General features: G+C 44.7%; 1 protein-coding gene across 5 annotated transcripts in view; it reads right to left on the bottom strand.

The window, feature by feature from the left end:
• Positions 1–4,500: 4,500 nt before the first annotated feature.
• The window catches only part of wls (Wnt ligand secretion mediator), an 87,851-nt gene continuing 75,886 nt past the window's right edge, over positions 4,501–16,465 (bottom strand). For all 5 annotated transcript variants that reach the window (XM_085982761.1, XM_085982763.1, XM_085982759.1 and 2 more), the window contains 2 exons: positions 8,051–8,207; positions 4,501–6,719 (listed from right to left, as the gene is read on the bottom strand). In XM_085982761.1, coding sequence (XP_085838887.1) covers positions 6,610–6,719; positions 8,051–8,207 — 267 coding nt within the window. In that variant the 3' untranslated portion in view covers positions 4,501–6,609. The remainder of the gene's footprint in view (positions 6,720–8,050; positions 8,208–16,465) is intronic.

A 16,465-nucleotide genomic window follows, 5' to 3' on the forward strand; every position in this document is an offset into this window, starting at 1 on the left:
TGCTTCACGACAACATGCAAGCTGTGATCCTGACCAATGGTTCCACCACAGACCCAATTCATGTACGAACTGGGGTCAAGCAAGGCAGTGTCATTGCACCAACGATCTTCTCAATCTTCCTTGCTGCAATGCTCCATCCCATCCTCAGTAAGCTCCCCACTGGAGTGGAGCTAATTTACAGAACAAATGAGAAACTGTTCAACCTCCATTGCCTCCAGTCCAGATCCAAGGTCGTCCCATCCTTTGTCGTCGAATTACTGTATGCAGACGACGCTTGCGTCTGCGCTCACTCGGAGGTCAAACTCCAAACCATCGTCAACACCTTCACCGAAGCGTATGAGAGCATAAGCCTTACACTAAACATCCATAAGACAAAGATCCTCTACCAACCTGCCCCCACCACACAGTATTGTCCCCCGATTATCAAAATCCACGACAAGGCCTTGGACAATGTGGACCATTTTCCATACCTCGGGAGCCTACTGTCAACAAGGGCAGACGTTGATGACGAAGTCCAACACCGCCTTCAGTGTGCCAGTGCAGCATTTGGTCGCTTGAGGAAGAGAGTGTTTGAAGACCAGGACCTCAAACCCGGCACTAAGCTCATGGTCTACAGAGCAGCAGTGATACCTGCCCTGCTGTATGCCTCAGAGACATGGACCATGTACAGCAGGCACCTCAAAGCACCGGAGAGGTACCACCAAACCTGCCTCCACAAGATCCTGCAAATCCATTGGCAGGATAGGCGCACCAACTTCAGTGTTCTTGCTCAGGCCAACAGCCCCAGCATCGAAGCTTTGACCATGCTCAATCAGCTCCGATGGACGGGTCACATTGTCCGCATGCTCAATACGAGACTCCCAAAACAAGCGCTCTACTCGGAGCTCCGGCACGGCAAGAGAGCCCCAGGTGGGCAGAGGAAACGTTTCAAGGACACCCTCAAAGCCTCATTGAAAAAGTGTAACATCCCCACCGACACCTGGGAATCCCTGGCCCAAGACTGCACAAAATGGAGGAGAAGCATCCGGGAAGGCACCGAGCACCTCGAGTCTCTTCGCCGGGAGCAAGCGGAAGCCAAGCGCAGGCAGCGCAAGGAGCGCACATCAACCCAAGCACCCCACCTACCCGCCCCTTCAACCACCGTCTGCCCCACCTGTGACAGAGACTGTAAGTCCCGCATTGGACTCATCAGCCACCTGCGAACTCATTTTTAATGTGGAAGCAAGTCATCCTCAGTTCCGAGGGACTGCCTAAGAAGAAGAAGAAGACATGTTTTTGGAGCTTTCCTATACTTGGCTAAAGTTTGAAGAGTCAACAGGGAGTGGTTTGGCTGGTGCTGAAGTACTTTTCTGTTCATTTAAAAGTTTGTGCTAAAACAAGTTGCTTCCAGCCATGAGTGGTCTGGCAGGTCTTCCTCTGGGAATTGAGCATGAATAGGAGAATGAAGAGAGGCCACGCAGAGCAGGAGAAGCTGTTAGAAGAGGGAGGAGCTGGAGAAGGTCTCTCAGCAGGAGGCCATATCTGCCAAAAATCTTTAGGGAGCAATTCTCTTACCACAGGTGAGGATCAATGCATGAGACATGTTCGCTTCACAAAAGAGGTTGTGACTGAAATCTGCGAACTGCTGCAGCCACAACTGCAACCTCAAAGCTGAGGTGTGAGAGTGAGGTAAAGCATATGAATTATAGGTTGAGTATGGATTGATAGAGATTGTTGGTGATGGGGGTGTAGTGAATTGAGCAGTGGATGGGGGCCACTGGTACAGTTGATAGGATGTGTCATTTGAAGATGAACTCACTGACCTTGACAACTTGTGTCAGATCATTAAACTTCTTCTTGCACTGCATCCATGTTCTTGGAGCAACACTCCTGGCATTGACCTCCACTGCTATTTCTTCCCACTGCCTCCTGAGCATCTGTCTGTAGGACCTCCTTTCCCAATGTGGATACAGGACATCTAGATGCCAACCCAGTATTTAAAGGCTGGTGTTCTGGTCTCCTGCTAACCAAGGCAACGATGGAGGAGGCCACTCTGTTCCCATCGGGCATGAGTATCCCCCTGGATGTCAACCCAGGATTCTTAGAATCATAGAATAATACAGCAAAGAAGGAAGCCATTTGGCCCATTGATACACTGATACAAAGTACTCATTTACAACCTCAACCATCTGCCTTCGCCAATAGTTCTCCATTTTGGTCCCTAATCGGCTTCACCGCTCCTCTAACAACCCTTTTACTGTTAACATGCATGTAGAAGACCTTTGGATCAATGTTCCCTTTACGCTGCGTGGCGGGGCAGCTGTCTCGAGGTCCCGTGCAGCCGGTGAGCCAGCTTCCCAATGCAAAAAAACGAGCATGCGCGGAAGTTTAAATGGGCTGCGTAGCCCGTTAAAGGGGCTGCGTGACCCAAAAGAAATTAGGGGGAACATTGCTTTGGATTCCCTTTTATGTTAGCCTCCAATCTATTCTCACACTGTCTCTTTGCTTCTCATTTCCCTTTTCACTTCTCTGTACTTGTTATATTCAGCCTGATTCTCCCTTGTATTATCAAGCTGACATCTGTCATACACCCCCTTTTTCTGTCAGCTTTACTCAACTAATCTTAGAGATGAAAAAATCCATGAGCTCTTATCATTTGATATGGTTCATGAGCGTGGAAAAGGCAGGGCAAATTGATTTAAAGTAGTTAGTCTCAGAGAAAAGGGAACTTTCAGATGTTCTTGCCCTCCTGCATGATCCTGGAGTAGGTAAGATTTGGCTAAGGAGTGCAAGGCATACTAATGCTTGACATGGTTGAGGCAAATCTTGCAATGAAAGATTAGACCAGTTGTGTGCCAGATGTATTCAAGTTTGTGAACCTCTGTCAATAGAGTGAAGATGGGGCTGTGCCAGGAAAACAGTAGTGATGGGAGACAGTGATTACATTGATGGAAACAAGAGCATGAGGTGAGGGAGCAGTTTAGCAGGTCAACAATAGTAGAGGTGTCATGATGGGTGAAGAACTAGAGGAGAGTTGGACATTTTGGCAGTGAATTAGAGAAAAACCTGAAGTAGGGGGATAAGGGTAGCATGAGAAATAAAGGGGGAAAATTCAGTTGGTTTGCACCTCCCGTTAGTGCCTTAAGAGGGCGCAAAGCAACTAGCGCCCGGGCGCGGCGATGTTTGCGCCGCTCACGAAATTAACTAAACATTTTGCGGCGGCGCTAAACCCTACCGCCACGATCTCCTGCGCCGGAAGATCATGACGTCAGTCGAGTGTGCAACACCCCGGACTGGATATTGAGTGGCGCCTCCTGCCTTACCGCCTGCCGCTAGCAACGACAGGTTGAGGGGAGCATTTTGCAGTCAGGGACGGGGGAGTGCTATTTAAAAGCGACTGCTTCCTGCCTTATTTTGTTGGTGACATTTTTGCACCATGCATTCTGAGAGAGACCGACTTCTGGAGAGATTCAACGCTGTGTGAAGGAGTTTTGGGTACTGAGCAGCACTTTGCAGGTACATTTTGATTTGCCCTTCCTTGTATCGATTTAGAAGAGAATGTGGGGGCTGCACTCTTGAGCTCTTTCCCTGGGTCTCTCCATTGTTCTTTCCAGCAGATTTGATGTACAGGTCTCTCCAGGCTGAGATTCAAGGCTGTGATGAGCAGGATGTGGATGGAGAACAAGATCAACTGTCCCCTTTAAGAGCTGGCCGGCACCATTGTGTCTGTGTTCCATTGCTGACTGACATCACGAGCTTCACCAGCGCCTCGTTCCTCGGCCTTTGCGCCTTAAGAGAGGTGTGTAGCGCCTGATTTGGCGCTACAATCAACTCCGGGGGCGATAAAAGTCAAGTTTGCAGTTGGAGGCGATAATTAGCGTCAGGTGCTAAACTTTGCGCATGGCCGATAATCAAGCTTGAAACAGGATACTGAATTTTTCCCCCAAAGTGTTCAGAGAGCCTAGTCAGTGATTGAGACCACAGGGATGGAGAAGCCATGAGTTGAAGCAAGATCAAGGGGGTTGCCATGGGTATGGGACAGAATTTATGTGAAATTGAGTAAGGATAGGGGGCAGAGAGGTCAGAGAAGAGGGGGGCTAAGGAAATTTAGATATCTGTTGAACTCATCAGGAATGAGGAGTTGCTCAGCGTAGAGGCTGAATTTTCAAAGAGTGGCGTCGGCACAAGGGGAGGGAGCTGATTGGTGAGTATCTGGTAAGTGTTTTGCGTTCTGAATGAGGCATCTACCACTAGCTAATATAGGACTATAAAGGCTTCCGACTGCAATGTGGGTAAATGTACTCGCAACGTAAAATTGGCGTTGCGAATTGATTGTGACCATTATAAGAACTGCCTGATCTCAATCAAAATGATAATCTGGCCGTTCCTGGGTGGCAAGTTGAATATCTACCCCAGTACTTTCAGTAGTAGTAGGGTTGTGATTGCAGCAAGTGGAGTAGAGATTAATAGACTTAGCAGTTTGTTTAAGACAGTCTGATCAGTCACTGAGGCTGTACACACTCACAGCATACAAACTTTATTTAAAATTAGCATACAAGCATATCTACTTACAAGTTGAAAAAAATCCTAACCACCATTTGCCACCTAAAATTTCACTAATGCTACACTGTTACATCATAAAATATCTACACCTTCGAAGGAGTACAATTTTCACCTCAGTGTTCGAGTCAAAGACATACCATATCCCTTTTTTTTTTAAAGTGGCCATTATAGTAAATATTTTTCCAACTTATCATTTTTGTGATGTGTTGTGCAATATATGCCTACTGCAAGGTACAGGTATCTGATGCCTGCATTAAGTCACAGTTCTATGTTTTGAATAATGCCTTTGCTTATGCATGCTGATGTCAAAGTCCTACTTCACATCTACTCATTGACACTAGATTTTTTTGATCAACAGAAGTGAGAGACACCTTAAAGCATCAGGCACAGTTCTCCTGGTCCGTTAGACGAGTTACAATATGGTGTGGTGTGGTACTGAGCCATACAGACCAGGAAGATCCCTGGTTATTGCTTAGTTAGCTAATCTCAGCTATGGCAGCAGCTTCCACATTACAATTGACCTTTGTGCCCCTGGGCCAAGAAGGGGAGAGAAAATTTAAAGAACAAAAATCAGCCATGATCATAGACTAATCCCTGATCACTGTTGAGTGGCTTTGCTGGAAAGCATCTATTTATGGATATGATCAGGCTCAATTGTTATGCCCTTGCCCCCTTGCTAAATTGCTGGCCAACACAGACACTCCGAGTTGTCACTTGGGTGAAATATTGGAGGATTGCTGACCCCGAGGGGTAATGTACCCCAGCAACTTCGGGAGAGAAAGGAAGAAAAAGAAAAAGTAACAGGTATCCTTTATGACAATGTTCCTAAATTTTTGGAGGGGTTCATAACCCTTGCTCAAGGGTCACTTACAGGATTGCTTCAACATGCTGCATTAAAGTGGTGGGCTGCACCTCCCAATTCCTCACACCCTGTGCTCTTGATTAAAATGGAGGCCTGGTACTTTCTCAAAATAAAATGGGAAACAAGAATTCCAGACTGATTATTCTATTGGTTTAAAAGAGCCTTTTCACTTGCTTTAATACTGTTGGCATAACCCCATCTAAAAGCATTCCTTTACTTCCTCTCACTGGACAGCAAGGGAACTGCACTGAACATCAGCTCTGGCAACATCTCATAGTTGTGAATGGAAGCCCAGACACAATATGGAGCACCAGGTCTACTGAGGGCCTATGGTGAAGGGGTGCTGCATTTCCACCCTCAGGCTGCATTATGAACATTACTGGTTTATGGTTAGTCTGCAGTCTGTTTGTACACAACATAAACCTTTATAATATTTGCATATATTGGTAAGGATCTCAACAAATTAAGCAACATATTCAACTTCCTTTAGGTTTCGCTTCCAAAAGGAATACTATTTAAAACCATCTAAAACAAATGTTTGTGCACACAGATAATCCTAAAATAGTTAATGTTTTTAAAGTGTATATTAAAGTGTACTATCTGACAGGAATATTGATGTCCATCAGGAGTTGCATCTGCACTTAGCCTTTTCCTTGTAAGATTTGGATCTAAATCTATTAGTTCTATAATTCACTAGATGTAAAGCGCTTTGGGGCATCATGAGGACTTGATAAGGCGCTATATAAATGCAAGTTCTTTACCTCTTCCACAGTCCCACTTAGGACCAATCCCTTGAGCACTGGAGGTGGTTGCCTAGACAGTTGCAACACTACAATACTTTATCCTTACAGAAAGTAATGTTCAGTGAGATATAAAACTACAGTGATGGCAATTTGCTTTGACAAGTAAATGTGCACTTGAATTCTTTCAGACTTAAAAAAATGGAAAGAATCCCATTTTTATAAAGGCACAGTTCTGGAATCTTCCACAGACTATATAAGTTGTAGTAAAATTATCAGAAGCAGGAGTTCTATCGCACCAGCAACAGGAATTCCAACAGGCATTCCAACAGGCCCAATTCCCTATCACATGATGTCAGTCCACATATAATTGAGCAGAATTATACATTTTTCCCATTCCACAAGGAAATGCTCAGTTGGACTTGTGTGCTGCTGGTATGGTTTCTCCCAATTCCTTTCCAACGATTACTCTTGTGCCTCCTTGCCAGCCAATCTGTATATTTCAGTTGGTCCATCAGCATGGGTGATTGTGGTGGTCAGCTGCAATTCCTCACCACTGTTTATTCCAAGATCACCTAGGAATGCAAGAAACCAGAACACTTAAGTAACCACTGAAAGATTTTGTTTACCTCCTTTCGCCTCTCCCATGAGATAGCGTGATTGGTGCACGAGATTGCATTGCTGACTGGTCAAGGTGGGCTTCATGGTGTGATATACTGTAAAATATGGTAGTGTTCATTTGACTCTGAAGAAAGGGATGTGGCCTTAACTACATTCTGGGAGCTGAAGTCCACAAAGTGTTTGGCAGGATGACAATGTTGTGCAGTGGGAGTTGTAGTTTGCTACCTGGTTGAGCGCCTTTATTCAGCTGATAGCTGTAGGAAGCCCCAAGAGACGGGGAGAGGGGCAGGCCTCTAGTGGGAAACAGAGAGATTTCAAACATAGAAATGACAATTATGTGGAAGCGTTTAATGGTTTAGTAATGGAATGTAATTTTATGTTGTGAACCTTATTTTTAATCCTTGGGTTATTTGGGGGGGGGGGGGGGGCAGAAAGATGGTGGTTGAAAGGATTTTCAAAAAATATTTTAAAGCTATTTTGTTGGTCGTTCTTTGCTAGCTGTTTTATTGCTAACTGTTTGCTGTTGATTCTTGATTGGTAGTTTTTGTACCTCTCTGGTACTTGGTCACTGGTAGATGCCCTGCCTGTTTATTTGTGATTTGCTGCTTTTTATTAAAGTATGCTTGGGATGTGGGCATTCCTGGCAAGGCCAGCATTTTATTACTCATACAAAAGTAAAATACTGCAGATGCTGGAAATCTGAAATAAAAACAGAAAATGCTGGAAATACTCAGCAGGTCAGGCAGCATCTGTGGAGAGAGAAACAGAGTTAATGTTTCAGGTCGATGACCCTTCATCAGAACTCATTACTGCTCATCTGGAACAATCATCCAACTGGGGCCGTATAAGGGGAATACATTAGACAAATTTAAAATGAGGGTGGATGTTAACTGGCCATTTTTCTTTGCAAACCTAGACAATGTTGTACAATTTCCTCTGTTCACTAATTGTAGCAAAAATGTAGACAAGTATAAATCTGTGGTCCCCACTTTAAAGTTAGTAAATGGAAGAGAAAAATAACTGTGCAGCGATGGAAATCAATTGCAGCACCCCGACAATCTTTGTTGAGATCAGCTGGCCATACAGGCACAGTAAGTGATATCTTCCTGTATGGCCAGTACCACATCGGATAAGAAACTCACCAAATCAGCCATCAGGGAAGCTTACAGTTGCTTAAAAAAAAGCCTTGACAGAGAGAAGATCCCCACTCCCTTGCAGCAATCCTACTCCAGAGAAACAAAGCTCTTCGACATTCAGCAATTGATTAATAAAAAAGGACACCCACCGTTTGACTGATCAGCGTCACTGTAACACTTGTGGGATGGAGCATACAGAAACATGATAGCGAAGACATAAAGGTTCCACATGCCGTAAATGCCAGTGAAGAAAGCACTGTTCACCTGCACGGTGTATTCTCCCCACTTCCAGTGTCCCTCATTTACCTGAGGAGGGAACGTCAGAATTTGATAAGATGTTTATAAAGGAGCACAGAATAACAAAAAGCTGAAGAGAAACTATAAATGCTGGAAATGTTAAATCAGAATAGAATGATTTGCATCTGAAACTTCAACTCTTTCTGCACAGAATCTGATGGACCTGCTATGTATTTCCAGCTTTTATTTATTTGAGATTTCTAGCGTTTGTAGTTTATTTCTTTTTATCTCTAATAAAATCACGCAGTTCCCCTCTTCTCTTGAAGGCATGGATTTGTACTAGAATACAGTTGTGGTGTACGTCAAAAGAATGTTTTAGAGAAGTTAGTTAAGCTAAAAGGAGAATGAAGTGTCTGGACCAGGTTGGGTCAAAGGCCCCGGTTTCCTTGTTGTAATTCTATGCAATTTGTTCATGTGGCTATTATTCATGCACGAGCCAATATCACAAGTATTGGCCAGCTATTCAACTGGAGGTTATTGCAGCCAAATCCAACCTTGTCCTCCCCTCAATGTACACAATGCACACACACACACAGAAACACAGAATTTCTTTCTCCTTCTACTCAGGGGATATTGAGGCCAATTGCAGCACACCCACTGGCACCCTGGCTGAGATTCGCTAACTCAGCACAGACTGGGGATTGAAACAACCAGAAATACACATGTGTACCACACAAAATTTTGTAGCTTTTAAAGTGAGTTGATATCTCCAGTGCATGAGTTAACTAAAAATTAAAGTAAATAGTCATTCTTTGTAAAGATGAACATAATGGATAGCTGTACCAATCGTCAACCTGAACCCAATGTATCCCAGCACAAGAGCTAGGGATTAGTGGTATACACTCTTGTGTAGCACTCTTTCCTGTACTCAAGTGTTTATCCGGTTGACGGAGAGAATTCCCACACTGAATTCACAAGCTGGAGTGATCAGAATCAAACCATTTCCCGAACTTCTTTGCTGCATGGCCCTTGCACAGCTGCCACGGCAAGAGAGAGAAACCCATTAAATGGCAGAGAAAAATGCAGCCAGTTGTTTTGCCCACCTACAAGTAAAAACAACTGCTCCGATTTAAAGAGTAATTCATGAGCTAGAAAGAACAGTGGCATCAGGCCCTCTTTATATCACTGCACTCGTGTCCATGGCAACTGTAACTTGGTGACAATGCTGAAATATGAATGAGGTGGCACTGCTGCTGCTGCTGGAGGAATGGAGAAGCAACTCGGGTGATGGGTTTCCTCGGCTTCTCTCAACACACCAGCAACATTTTAACTTTTTCTGTGCTATCCATTATGTTCATCTTTACAAAGAATGACTATTTACTTTAATTTTTAGTTAACTCATGCACTGGAGATATCAACTCATTTTAAAATCTACAAGATTTTGTACTATTTTTCTGGTCACCGATAGGCTCTCATGTAAGCAGTATTGGCAATGTTATACCGAGCTCTACAGACCAATGGGTATCTGGTTCAATCCTTGTTCTTTACAGACGTAACCAATCTCAGGCTGGTAGTTGGATGCTACAATTGGTCTCAGTGCTCCTGAACTAGGAATCAGACAGCCAAGATTCCCAGTCCTGATTGTTAAGACGGTGGCTGTATGGAATGTTAGTCTTTATATCGAAAGGGCTAGAATATAAAGAGAGATTTTGCTACAGCTATACAAAGCCCTGGTTATTCCACATCTGGAGTACTGTGTACCATTCTGGGCACCGCACCGTAGAAAGGATATACAGGCTTTGGAAGCAGCACAGTGCAGATTCACCAGAATGTTACCAGGGCTCCAAGGGTTAAATTATAAGGATTACATAAACTAGGCTTGTATTCCCTGGAACATAGGCTAAGGGATGATTTAATTGAGGTTTTTAGCACATTGAAAGGAATTGATAGGGTTGATAGAGAAACCTTTTCCATTGGTGGGAGATTCTAGGACAAGGGGACATAACCTTAAAATCAGAGCCAGGCCATTCAGGAGTGTGTTTAGGAAATACTTTGTTGTGTCTGGGTATAATAAGATACAGACTGCAGCAGAAACGGTACAACAGGTGTTTACTCAACGTGGCTCACAGTTGAACTGACTGTACAGATTACTACTCAGTGCTATATACAGGTGTGGTCACTGTCGATACTACAGTATACATGAGCTGTAAAAAGTAGTTCCCCCCCTTAAAAAGGTACATACATTACAATTCCTCCCCTTTTAGATTAACAGTACCATAACATTCATTTAACAATTAAATATCAAACTAATTACAATTAACACTTTTAACATGCAACATTAGCTAAAAATAGTCTATTTATATATTCAGTCTTTGGGGAGGCCTCCTGATCCTTTCTGGATAGCGCCTTTCCCGAGTGTCTTGCTCTTGGTGCGGAGGTGATTCTGGCCCCCTGTCGTCATTTGGTTCATCAGCTTCCGATGCTACTGTTTCTGGGGTAGATGCGACCTGTACGTCGGGTTCATCACCAGGTACGTATGGGCGAGGCATGGGGTTGACTTGTTCCTGTGACTCTAGGATCTGGTCAGCATGGCATCTCACGATGCTCTTCCCAACGTCCACTGTGTCCATTAGTGGGCCCTGCCGTGTGCATATCGTTCCTGGCTGCCATTTTTCTGTTCGGTAGTCGCGGGCCAAGACTGGTTGCTCTACATTGAAGCTCCTTGTTGGCTTCTCATGGGTGTGCTGGAATTGCTTACTCTCAACATCTCTTCGTACGTTTGGTCTGAGCAAATCCAGGCGAGATCTTAACCTTCGGTTAAAAGAATATCATGGCTGGGGCCTGGTTGGTGACTGCATGTGTCGCATTCCGGTAGGTGAACAGGAAATTGTCCACCTTGTGCTGCAGCGGAATTTTGTCATTGTACATAGCCTTTATTGCCTTCTTAAAGGTTTGTACGAACCTCTCAGCCAATCCATTTGTGGCTGGATGATACGGGGCGGATGTGTAATGCCTTACCCTATTCTTTTTCAAGAACCTCCGGAACTCTTCGGACACAAACTGTGGTCCGTTGTCGGAGCAAATCTGTTCTGGCAAGCCAATCCTGGCAAAAATGGTCCGTAGGACTGCAATAGTTTTCTCCGTGGTGGTGGAGGACATTTTGATGACCTCAGGCCATTTCGAGTGCGCATCCACAGCTATTAAAAACATTGAGTCCATGAATGGACCAGCAAAATCAATATGCACCCGTTGCCATGGAGATGAGGGCCACTCCCATGGGTGTAGAGGGGCCTGTGGTGGTGCATTTTGGACTTTCTGGCATCCTGAGCAGCTCTTGGTCAGGTCCTCGATTTGTTTAAAATTTTGGGTTTGCGTTATCTTCGATTTTTATCGTTGCCGTTACTCCTTTTAGAGTCCCAAGTCCTTGTTGGAACACCTCTTTCGCGTCAGTTAGAATTTTTGACAGTCGTCCAGGTGTGACGTCATCATCCTTTTTATCAGTCACAGTTAGCGCCTGAATGGAATGCCAATTCAATTGTATTTTTCGGATCCATTCACGTCCCAATAATGGTGGTCCTCCATCTGGTAGTATATATAGATACAGTTTCTGTGTTTCCTTGCCGTTGTATTCAACTGGCACCCTTATTTTTCCTCTGGGGTAGACTTTTTGCCCCGTGTATGTCTTCAATACAATGGACGTGTCCTTCAAGGGCATGTGTGAGAATAGCCGCTCATAGGCTCGTTGATTCATGACAGTTAGGGCTGATCCTGTGTCCAATTCCATCTTTACCTGGACTCCTGCTATCTTGAGAGTGACCCAAATGGTTCAGTGATCCTCCGTTGTGATCACATTATGTAGTTTCAGACAACTCAGTTCCCTGCTTTCGGAGTCGGTATCACTCTTTTGTTCGTCTGAACTATTCTCCGTCATCTTATGTACCTTCTTGTACTTTCCTTTGGTAGGTTTCTTATTGCTGGTTTTCTTTCCCGACCTGCAGACTCGTGCTATGTGTCCTACTTTTCCACACTGTCTGCACACTTTGTCTTTGAACCAGCAATCATTCTGGTCGTGTGTTGTTCTGCCGCAGCGATAGCACTTCTCTGTTCCATATGACATTTCGTTTGTGCCATATTCTTGCGGTCTCTGTTGTATCTCTGCAGCGCCCTGTGCTGCTGCTTCATATGATACCGCAATGCTGAAAGCCTTTTCCAGCGTAAGGTCCTTTTCAGATTTGAAGCCCACACACAAACTTGTCCCTTAAGGTATCTGCCAGTCCTGCTCCAAACTGGCAGTGTTTCGATAGTTTGCGTAGTTCTGTTAAATAATCAGCATTGCTTTCATCCTTATGCTGGTTCCGTTTGTGAAACTTGAATCTTTCTGCTATCAGCAGCGGTGTGGGGTTTAAATGTTCTTGTAGTATCGTTACTATGTCTTCAAAACTCTTTTCCATTGGCTTCGTTGGGGTTACTAGATTTCATAATAACCCATACGTCTTTGCACCCATTAAATTTAATACCGACGCTTTCTTGTCATCTGACACCTTATTTGCCTTGCAGTACACCTCTATTCGCTCGACATATGTAGTCCAATCTTCGACTTCATTGTCGAATGCGGTGATACTGCCAGTCTTCAGCATTTTGGGTGTGGTTTAAAATGGCGTCTCCCGTGCTTTCCTTCCTCCCCCGCTGCTGCCAATGCCGCACTCTGCGGTCCTCGTGGCAATGGCGACGCCTCGCGGGTTTCTGCGCGTCTCTCTCTGCCTCTCTCCGACGCTGCTCGGTCCCTGAACATCGGCTGCGCCCTGTGCGCTCTGCCCTCTCTCTCTCTCCCCCGTCGACGCTGCTCGGCCCTTTGCTGTGCCGCTCGGTTGGGCTCTAGCCCGCCACTGTCTGGGAAGGGTCTGCGCACTACCTGTTGCCAGCCCGTTTCGCTGGACCACCTCGACTGGAAAGCCAAGCCTGGCTCTCGACAGCCTCCCCCGCAATTCTCGAGTCTCTGCTGGATGACTGGGCGGTTGCCCATGGTCGACGCCCGAGTCTGTGGCCTTGACCTCCAATCCACTGATCTCCAGGAACGAATCCCCGGGAGGTGATGCAGAGTTGCAGGTAGGTTCGAACTTGCCTCGTCGTCAATGTTGTGTCTGGGTATAATAAGATACAGACTGCAGCAGAAACGGTACAACAGGTGTTTACTCAACGTGGCTCACAGTTGAACTGACTGTACAGATTACTACTCAGTGCTATATACAGGTGTGGTCACTGCCGGTACTACAGTATACATGAGCTGTAAAAAGTAGTTCCCCCCCTTAAAGGTATATACATTATACACTTCTTCATACAGGGTGGTAGAACTGTGAAACTCTCTCACACAAAAAGCAGTAGATGCCAGCTCAATTAATAATTTTAAATCTTAAGAGGAACAGAGGGACCTTGGAGTCCATGTCCACAGATCCCTGAAGGTAGCAGGACAGGTAGAGAAGGTGATTAAGGAGGCATACGGGATACTTTCTTTTATTAGCCAAGGAATGGACAAGAGCACAGAGGTTATGCTTCAACTGTATACAACACTAGTTAGGCCTCAGCTGGAGTACTGCTTACAGTTCTGGTCACCACACTACAGGGAAGATGTGATTGCACTAGAAAGGGTACAGAGGAGATTTACGAGGATGTTGCCAGGACTGGAGAATTTTAGCTATGAGGAAAGACTGGATAGGCTGGGGTTGTTTTCTTTGGAACAGAGGAGATTGAGGGGAGACTTGATTGAGGTGTATAAAATTATGAGGGGCCGAGATAGAGTGGCTAGGAAGGACCGATTTCCCTTAGCAGAGAGGTCAATAACCAGGGGGGCATAGATATAAAGTAATTGGTAGAAGGATTAGAGGGGAGTTGAGGAGAACTTTTTTCACTCAGGAGGTTGGTGGGGGTCTGGAACTCACTGGCTGAAAGGGTGGTAGAGACAGAAACCCTCATCGCATTTAAAAAGTACTTGGATATGCACTTGATGTGCCGTAACCTACAAGGCTACGGACCAAGAGCTAGAAAGTGGGATTAGGCTGGATAGCTCTTTTTCAGCCGGCACAGACACAATGGGCCAAATTACCTCGTTCTGTGCCGTGAATTTCTATGATTGATAGATTTTTGCTAGACAAGGATATAAAAGGATATGGAGTCAAGGCGGTGGATGGAGTTAGGATACAAATCACCCATGATCTCACTGAATGGTGGAACAGGTTCGAGGGGCTGAATGGCCTACTCCTGTTCCTATGCCTGCTGCTGGAAAGGATATGCGCATGGATGTCAAGCGAGGACAGGTTCAGGCTCAACTGTAATGCCACTGAGGTTGATTAGGTTACTAAATTCTCTATTTAGGCTCACACACAAAGGTTAAGTACCAGAGGGCAGCCAGTGTCCTTGGAGCCACAGCCCAGCAAATGAGTGCCTTCAGGACAAGAGGGAAAATTCAGACAACATAGCAAACATTCCATTCAAGGAGTGTCCGGGCCTTGTGTTTTTGTGGGCTACTTGGGCAAATACCACAAAACCTTGTGGGCCACAAGGCATTTAAATCAATGTTTCCATTGCTTTGCAAATATCTAAGCTGCTTAAATGAATAGATCTTCGTGTTCCAATTTAGGATTTATCCACCAATGACGTAATAGTCCAAAAAACAGCTCTCTGTAAATCTCCAGGCCCATGAAATTCAAATAAGACAGGACAATGAGTGATAAATATAAGCAAATGTAAGCACAAATAAAACCAAATTGCCTAAGCTTTATGGATCAGATTCCTGGGGCTTATTGGCCATGTGGCTCAGGGCCATAGTTGTGAAACCCTTTGTTCAATAAAACTGGCTACTTGGACATTCATGAGCTGTCACCTCTTCCTCCCAAATGGATATACGTGAAGATTTCAAGCAGTCACACTTCGATGACGCAAATAGGTTTATGGTGACTAAATGTTTCGAATTCTGTTTCCATTACATGTGATTCCAGGATTTTTAGTGATGCTTTGGGGATCATGTTCTGTGCTCGTGTCTATTTTCTGTGGAAACAGCAAATTAGTAGCCTTGACCATTTCTAAACTTGAATTGATGTTGCAAAGGAGGAAATTTGCATCAAAATGGGTTGGAAATGCTGTTGGCCTCGCCTGTAGTCAGAGCTGACATTTAACAAGTGGGTGTCTGTCTTTTGTACAGCTGTAATGGAACTGATTCAACTCATTGTGGGAATGCAAACACACTGGCCAGTGAATGATGTCGACTGCCTTTAATTAGATTCAGTGTTAGCAGCCTTTACAGCACCAGGTAATCAGTGGAGTGTGAAATGATGAGGCATTTCTCCAGCTTCCTATTTTGACTGTCAAGGTGAGCCCTCATATTAACTCTAATTAATTTTTAGAATTGGAAAGAGTCTGAATTAGGGTGCAATACTTTCTCTAAGCTTCTTTTTCTTGAGTCTGCATACTGAAGGCAGAGAAGTGCCATTGAACAACCAGCAATGAGATCAAACATGAGTGAATACAAAGTGCAGATGAGTATCCAGTGGCCGTCAATCCACCCTGATGGCTCAGGCAGTAAATGCATGGCTTAGTGTGGAACCAAGCCACACAAACTAAGAAGGGCCCACATTCAATCCTTGGTCGGTGCCGAGTTACTCATGTCAGCCGTTGTAGCAGTAAGGAAGCTGTAACTGGCCAGGTTGTAGGTTAATAAACATAAAGAAAGTGGTTGGCTAACATGTCATGCAGATGTCGCCTCTTTAAAAGATTCTTTTTTGAGCTAGAGGATTAAAACCGCCCTAAATTCTTGGTAATTATTTAGCTTTAAAAAAGTTCAGATGGCAAAATCCTCCTTTAACAATATAAAACAGCGGTTGTCACCAGGCTCTTTCAGAGTACTGGGCACACTAACCATCACTCATGGCATAATATACCTCAACAGTGAGGAAGTTTACCATTTCTTGTCTGCCTCCTGCCACAGTTGAAAGTCATTGGTGCTGTTCGAGGCATAGCTTACCTAAACTGTTCAGTAAATGTGAAACTGCTCTCTGACCACTAAGTTATATAGAGTGGTACCTCTCAGAGTAATGCAAGTTAGTTCTAACTTCATTAGTATGAAAGTGACTCCAGCTGTAGAGGTAGCAAGAGTGACAGATACATGAAACACAACAAGAAAAATCAATTACCAGGGGACAGCGTCTATCATTAAGTTTTACTGAAATCCTGGTGACAACCCATAGAAACATGGGAGCTGACAGCACAGAGAGGGGCCATTCGGCTCATAGTGTCTGTGCTGGCATTTTACTACAGCAATCCAAAACTAATCCCAC

This window comes from Somniosus microcephalus, chromosome 3, assembly GCF_052327205.1.
Source record: "Somniosus microcephalus isolate GS21.2 chromosome 3, FLI_Smic_1.0, whole genome shotgun sequence".
Taxonomy (NCBI): Eukaryota; Metazoa; Chordata; class Chondrichthyes; order Squaliformes; family Somniosidae; genus Somniosus; species Somniosus microcephalus.